Source organism: Microcaecilia unicolor, chromosome 2 (assembly GCF_901765095.1).
Source record: "Microcaecilia unicolor chromosome 2, aMicUni1.1, whole genome shotgun sequence".
In the NCBI taxonomy this organism is placed as follows: Eukaryota; Metazoa; Chordata; class Amphibia; order Gymnophiona; family Siphonopidae; genus Microcaecilia; species Microcaecilia unicolor.
In genome coordinates, this window is record NC_044032.1 from 434,885,743 (window position 1) to 434,893,702 (window position 7,960).

The 7,960-nt window shown below is 41.7% G+C and overlaps 1 protein-coding gene across 1 annotated transcript in view; it reads left to right on the top strand.

Annotated features, from left to right (window-relative positions):
• ARSJ (arylsulfatase family member J) overlaps positions 1-6,412 on the top strand; it is a 90,110-nt gene extending 83,698 nt beyond the window's left edge. Inside the window, exon 2 of the mRNA XM_030190816.1 lies at positions 3,612-6,412. Coding sequence (XP_030046676.1) covers positions 3,612-5,013 — 1,402 coding nt within the window. The 3' untranslated portion in view covers positions 5,014-6,412. The remainder of the gene's footprint in view (positions 1-3,611) is intronic.
• The last annotated feature ends 1,548 nt before the right edge of the window (positions 6,413-7,960 follow it).

Consider the following 7,960-nt stretch of genomic DNA (forward strand, 5'->3'; position numbering starts at 1 on the left):
TGCACTCCACTAAGGACTAAGTCTAGGATTGTTCCCCTTCTTGTTGGTTCCTGAACCAGCTGCTCCATAAAGCAATCCTTGATTTCATCAAGAAATGTTACCTCTCTAGCATGCCCTGATATTACATTTGCACAGTCAACATTGGAGGTATTAAATCACCCATTATTATTGTGTTACCCAGTTTGTTAGCATCCCTAATTTCTGATAACATTTCTGCATCTGTCCGTTCATCCTGTCCAGATGGACAGTAGTACACTCCTAACACTATCCTTTTCCCCTTTACACATGGAATTTCTATCCATAGGGATTCTAAGATGTGCTTTGTGTCCTGCAGAATTTTTAATCTATTTGATTCAAGGCCCTCCTTAACATATAATTCTACCCCTTCACTGCGATATAATTTGTACCCTGGTATGACAGTGTCCCATTGGTTATCTTCCTTCTACCAGGTCTCAGAGATGCCTATTATATCTATCTTTTTGTTTAGTGCAATATGCCCTATCTTCCTTGTTTGGTAATATCTTTTAAAGATATCTTATTCCGAACCATGCGCTTTTGAGCATCTGTCGGCCTTTCCCCAGTTTCTAAAGAATAAAAGACATTCTCCAAAGAACAATAACAAAATCCAAAATATATAGTATTTTCAGTTGTTTCTTTCCCAATGATGGCCTATTTTCCTGTTGTTCACATGGTGTGGTCACATATCCAGCTTTGCTGACCAAATGATAGTCTGTAACTAGGCTTCATATTGGCTTTAGGACATTATGGGGGCAATTTTATAAAGGTTTTTCTATGTGTAAGGCCTATTTTACATGTAGAAAAAGGCTTTAATAAAACTGCATGGGACTGCATTTATATATAAAAAGTATGTAGAAACAGAAAAACATGACAGCAGATAAAGGCCAAATGGCCCATCCAGTCTGCCTATCCACAGCATCCACTATCGCCTTCTCTCCCTAAGAAATCCCATGTGCCTGTCCCATGATTTCTTGAATGCAGATACAGTGTTTATCTCCACCACCTCCACCAGGAGGCTATTCCACACTTCCACCACCCCTTCCATAAAAAAGCATTTTCTTAGATTATTCCTGAGCCTATAACCTCTTAACTTCATCCTATGCCCTCTCATTCTGTAGTTTTTTTCATTCGAAAAAAGGCTCACCTCCTGTACAATATTGCCACAGAGTTATCTAAATGTTTCTATCATATCCCCTCTCTCCCACCTTTCTTCCAGAGTATACATATAGAGATCTTTAAGTTTGTCTTCATACACTTTATGACAGAGACTACTGACCAGGTTTGTAGCCTCTCTCTGTACCAACTACATCCTGTTTATATCTTTTTGAAGGTGCAATCTCCAGAATTGCACACAGTATTCTAAATTGTGCCCCACCCGAGACGTATACAAGGGCACGATCACCTTTTTTTATCCTGTTGGCCATTCCTTTCCCTATATACCCAAGCAGCTTTCTGGCTATGACTGTCACTTTTTATATTTGGCCACCTTATTATTATAAGAATCACCTCCAAGTTCCACTCGCCTTTCATGCTTCACCCCCTATACAATACCGTTCCTTGGATTTTTGCAGCCAAAGTGCATGCCCCTGTTTTTTTTTTTAGCATTAAATTTTAGTTGACAATTTCTGGACCATTCTTCAAGCTTTACTAGATCCCTCCTTATGCTATCCACACCCTCCGGGGTGTCTACCCTATTACAAAGTTTCATATTGTCTGCAAAGAGACAAATCTTACCAGACAGTCCTTCCGCAATGTCGCTTACAAAAATGTTAAAAACAGCCGGCCCAAGGACCGATCCCTGTGGCACACCACTGATAACATCCTTTTCCTAGGAGAAAATTCCATTTACCACTACCCTATGTGTTCTTCCACTTAACCAGCCAGTCACTTTAGCGCCCATACCAGGAGCACTCACGTTATTTATCAGTCGCCTATATGGAACCATGTCAAAAGCTTTGCTAAAATCCAAGTACACCACATCTAGCGCCCCTCCCATATCCAATTGTTTAGTTACCCAGTCAAAGAAATCAATCAGATTTGTCTGACAAGATCTGCCTCTAGCAAAACCATGCTGTCTTGGGTCCTGCAGTACATTTGGTTCTAAAAGCCTCACAATCCTCTGCTGTAGAAGCATTTAATCATCACTGAAGTCAGACTAACAGGCCTGTAATTCCCAGCCTCCTCCTTATTTCTGTTCGTGTGCACAGGGATCTTATTTATTTATTTGGATTTTGCTCACACCTTTTTCATTAGTAGCTCAAGGTGATTTACATTCAGATACACTGGATATTTCTCTGTCCCAGGAAGGCTTACAATCTAAGTTTGTACCTGAGGCAATGGAGGGTTAAGTGACTCACCCAAGATCACAAGGAGCAGCAGTGGGATTTGAACTGGCCACCTCTGGATGGCAAGACTGGTGTTCTAACCACTAAGCCACTCCTCCACTCCACTTATCCACCCTAGTTTTACTCAAACTGTGTGTAGATGTTCTGAGGGGTGTAGTTTAGACAAAGTTGTGATGTACACATGTGTGTTATAAAATAGGCCAGTACACATGTACTAAATGTACAAATTTGAAGCAGGTGTAAAGGTGTGCATTGGTATTTGCCCTCCATTGGGGCTAGTTCTGGGTGTCTAATATATAAAGGCACATTGGTATCATGTTGACTTTACAAAATAGGTGCTTTTTTTATCTTTTCACATAGATGTCATGTTATATAAAATCAGACATATTGCTTTTTTCCACCATAGCTGGCTTTTTTTTTTAATTATTTTGCATGATTAGAAACCTAGAAGTGCAGAATCTGTAATTAATAGTTCCTCTTACTGTTTTTTTGTAAGGCTCTGGTATTGGGATTCTTCATCTGTAGCATCTTTTACTGTGTTAAGTTTTTGGCTTCTAGATATGGCTTATGACTGTTATGTAGCAATTTGCACTCAATCTTCCATCTTCAACCAGCAAGGAGACATGAGAATAACATATAAGCAGACTTGGGAAGGGGGAGTTATCAACGTGCACCACCATTAAGATGTGTTAATTTACTGTTAACCTCAGTTATTAGTAACTGGGGGGAGAACTTATCAATGTGGGATTCTGTTAAGCCAAGTTATTTTAGCACAGGGTCCCATATTATGCAATGAAAACCTGTGGTAAATTTTTTATTTTATTTTATTGCATTTGTATCCCACATTTTCCCACCTATTTGCAGGCTCAATGTGGCTTACATAGTTTTGTAAAACAGTTAATCCTGGATGTCAGGTACAATTATTATTGTGCAGAGATTAATTAGGGAAGAGAGTAGAGAGAAGAGGGAAGGAATTTATTAGGTATATAAAATAACACAACCTGTGGTAAAATAACCTGTCTTGATGGTAGCCCACATTCATAACTTACCCCTTAGGTTTCATTGCATAAAATGGGACCTGTACTAAAATAGCATGAGTTGGTGATAAAGTAACTCATCTTAACGGTAGCTCATGTTGGTAACTACCACCCCTTAATCCAGCTACTCTTACATTGTCACCTCTACACATTCATCTGTTTCTGTTTGTGTTTTTCATTCTAACCTATTTCTGTTTGGTTTCTTCTGCAGGTACCAGATACACACAGGTCTCCAGCACTCTATCATAAGACCTTCGCAGCCCAACTGTTTACCTCTGGATAATGCAACATTACCTCAGAAACTGAAAGAAGTTGGCTATTCTACACACATGGTTGGCAAATGGCATTTGGGGTTCTACCGAAAAGAATGCATGCCAACGCAGAGAGGATTTGATACCTTTTTCGGATCACTTTTGGGTAGTGGGGATTATTACACTCATTACAAGTGTGACAGCCCTGGTGTATGTGGGTATGACTTATATGAGAATGATGATGCTGCATGGAATCATGATAATGGTGTATATTCAACACAAATGTACACACAGAGAGTGCAAGCGATTTTAGCTGCTCATGATCCCAGAAAACCTATATTTTTATACATTGCTTACCAAGCAGTTCATTCCCCTCTGCAAGCACCAGGCAAGTATTTTGAAAATTTTAGGTCAATTATCAACATAAACAGGCGGCGATATGCTGCCATGTTGTCATGCCTCGATGAGGCTATCAGCAATGTGACCCTTGCTTTGAAGATGTACGGTTACTACAATAATAGCATCATCATTTATTCTTCGGATAATGGTGGGCAGCCAATGGCTGGAGGCAGCAACTGGCCCCTCCGAGGGAGCAAAGGGACCTACTGGGAAGGAGGGATCCGTGCTATTGGATTTGTCCACAGCCCCCTTTTGAAAAATCCAGGGTTTGTGTGTAGAGAGCTTTTACACATCACAGACTGGTATCCTACTTTAGTCACATTGGCCGAAGGGCAAATTGACGAGAATACTCAATTAGATGGATATGACATATGGGAGACAATAAGTGAAGGTAAGCGTTCCCCAAGAGTGGATATTTTGCATAACATTGATCCCATTTACATCAAAGCTAGAAATGGTTCTTGGGCTGCTGGCTTTGGGATATGGAACACTGCAATTCAGTCAGCAATTAGAGTGAACCACTGGAAATTACTCACAGGAAATCAAGGATACAGTGAATGGGTCCCACCTCAGAGCTTTAGCAACATGGGTCCCAACCGTTGGCACAGTGAACGTGTTTCCTGGACAGGTGGCAAAACTGTATGGCTTTTTAACATAACAGCTGACCCATATGAAAGGATCGATCTCTCTAACAAATATCCAGATGTTGTGAAGCAGCTACTGAGAAGGCTTTCACAGTTTAATAAAACTGCAGTTCCTGTTCGGTATCCCCCCAAAGACCCCAAGAGTAACCCTCAACTCAATGGAGGAGTCTGGGGTCCCTGGTATAAGGAGGATGAAAACAAAAAGAAATCGAAAACAAGTAAAATGGGGCAAAAAGAAAAGAAAGCTAAGGCAAAGAAAAAAGCAAACAGAAAAAAGGGACAGTCCTCAAACTGTACGTCACGCTTCACTGATGCATAAACGGACACTGTTAACTTTGGTGTATTTGATGGAACGTATCTGGCCTACCCAGTACATTAAATTTGGATTACAACTCTCCATATTTCTCATATAGCATCTGCAGTGAGATGACTTATTTTAAGCATGGTGGAGACTGAAGTCCCGACACTGTACAGTACCTGAATACGGTACCAGTGATCTAAAAGAACCATTTTAGTCTCTACTACACAAACAACATGACCAGTAGCTGAGTTTTATACGGTGATGGCAACAGCTCAACTGTCTCTCCACTCCTCCCCTTCCCTCTCCCAGCACACTGTGAACCCTCAGCTCTTGATAGTTTGTATACTTAAGAAATTGCACTGTAAAATGCTCTTGGGTGTTGTCAAAAAAAAATAAATGAAATTTAATTTTAAAAAAAAAGGAGTGGGAGGAGACAGGTTCCAAAACAGGCGGCCATGTAAGACTGGAGTGGGCATTGTTATACGCATCATGTTGATGTTTGTTGATGATGTACACAGGAGAAGACCAACATGGAAAAGCAGGGAACGTGCATTAAAAGAGGAACAAACAGCTGCATTCCATTAGAGTCTGCCTCATGAAGTGAAGTGGACGTGGTGAGAAGGGGCTTTCCACATATCAGGTTACAGCAGGAATTCTTATTGTGTGCACAACTATCCACATGAAATAACAGCTTGCATGGGCCTCACATTATTTTCAGGCAGGCAAAGGCACAGTCCTAACCTTTGCATGTGCCCTTCAAAATGAATGTAATGTTAAAACACTCTCATTGGACATGACATTTCTGTGCTGAATAGAAAGTATCTCTAGAGCAGAACTACCAGCCTTGTTCTTTCTTTTACATGAGAGACTTTACATTAGCACAGCTATACAAACACCTTTTGTTAATTTTTTTTTAATATACTTCCATTAGAGGAGTATTTGCTCAGTACTGTAACACCACTGTAGGCATCACTAGAATGCATGAGGAAAATGATTCAGGTGCATCATTGGACTGCACGTTTTCTGAGATGACTGTGAATGTATGAAGATGATTACTTCACTTAGTAGTCACTTAGGGTTAACCAGGCATTTTCTGCAGCATTTAACTGAATAGTATCGTTGAAAATGTCCAGTTGGCTCCCAACACGAAACCAGCTATTTTGGGGGCATTCTAAGGGGTAGAGTCAGCACTCAGCCAGTTAAGTATTGATATTTGGCACTTAACTGGCCAAGGTAGCCACATAATAGCCCTATCTTTATGGGGTTTATCATAGTTGGTTAAGTGCTGAATATTGCACTTCACTGATTATGTTTTCGCTGGAAATTCAGTGCCAGAGCTTGGACTTGATCTGGCATTGAATTTCTAGGGATAATGCTGGTGGCGATCAGAAAAACGCTGATCACCACCAGTTGAATATTGGGCCCTGTCACAGTTGTGGCCGCACCCTTATGTTCAGACCTACTGTTTCTCTGTATCTAGCCCTGTGACCTCTCCAGTCTACCTTTTTTCCTATTGTTGTTCTTCCTGTAAGCCAAGCGTCACTTTAGTCTCCCTACTTCTGCTTCATTTCCCGTTGTTGTTCTTCCTGTTAACCAAGCCTCGCTTTGGTGGCCCTGAAGCCAAGCCTCGCTTTGGTCTCCCTGCTTCTGCCTCATTTCCTACTTATGACATCATCAGCCTACTCCTTTATAAGGACCCAGGGAGCTTTCCTACGTTGCCTTTGCAAGAGGTCTCTTAATCTTGTTTAATCTCTTAACCTGTTTAGAGCATTTCCCTGCTTGGCTTTGTTCCTGAGTATCTTGCTCCTGAAGGGCTGTTCTGTGTTTCTTTGAGTCTTGTGTTTCAATGCTTGCTTTGTTTCTGTGTGCTTGCTTTTGTACCTTGATCCTGAGAACCACACCCTGCCCTTGGTGTCTGTATCTGTTTAACTCTATGCTTGGCTCCTGCTTTTAGTCTAGCCCTGCTTTTGACTCTTGCTATAGTTAAGCTCTTTGTTTAAGCCAACCTCTGTGTTTAGCCAAGCTCTGTTTCTGTATTCCCTGTTCTGTTTCCTGTGTGTGTGGTTCTTGTCTGTAGAAGCCAGCATCATACCTGATTACTTCACTGCTATCCAGCTGTGGGTGCTGGTAAGCACATTGCTTCTTTGTTTGTTTGTTTGTCTTCCCTTAGTCTGCTTAATCCTTTGCCTGCCATGTTTGCTTCCTGGCTCTTGAGCTCTGTTTCTGCCAAGTTCTGTTCCTGTGTGTTTGAGCCAGGTTCTGCTCCTGCTCTATGTTTGAGCTAGCTCTGTCCCAGTTCCCTGCTAAGCCAAGTCCCTTTCAGTATCCTGTTCCAGTCAAGCCAAGCCAAGTCCCTTTCAGTATCCTGTTCCAGTCAAGTCAAGCCCATTCCAGAATCCAGTTCCAGCCAAGCCGAGCCCATTCCAGAATTCGGTTCCAGTCAAGCCAAGCCCATTCCAGAATCCAGTTCCAGTCATGCCAAGACCATTTCAGAATCCGGTTCCAGCCAAGCCTGCTTGAGAATCCTGAATCCTGTTTGAGAATCCTGAATCCTTTTCCAGCCAAGCCTGTTCGAGAATCCTGAATCCTGTCCCTGCCTTGTTTATTGTCTTGCTTCTGTTATTCTTGTTGCCTAGCCCTTACCCTGTCTTGCCTGTCTAGTTGTGCTTTGTCTTGTCTCTTTCAGTCTAGTCCTGTCCGGGTCCAGTCCTTGCCTTGTCCTTGCCTTGCCTTTTTCTGGACCCAGTTTTAATCTACTTCCATGTTTTGCCTTGTCTTGCATTTCTGGGTTCCAGTCTCAGTTTTAATCCAGTTTTGAGTCTTGCCTTGTCCTGTCTGGGTTCCAGTTCTGGCCCTTTGCCTTCTTTTCCTTGCCTCGTCTGGATTCGGTTCTTGTGTTGTCCATTATGTTTAGTTATTTGTGTCCTGCCTTGTTGATTCTGTTAGTTTATCCTAGTCCAGTCTG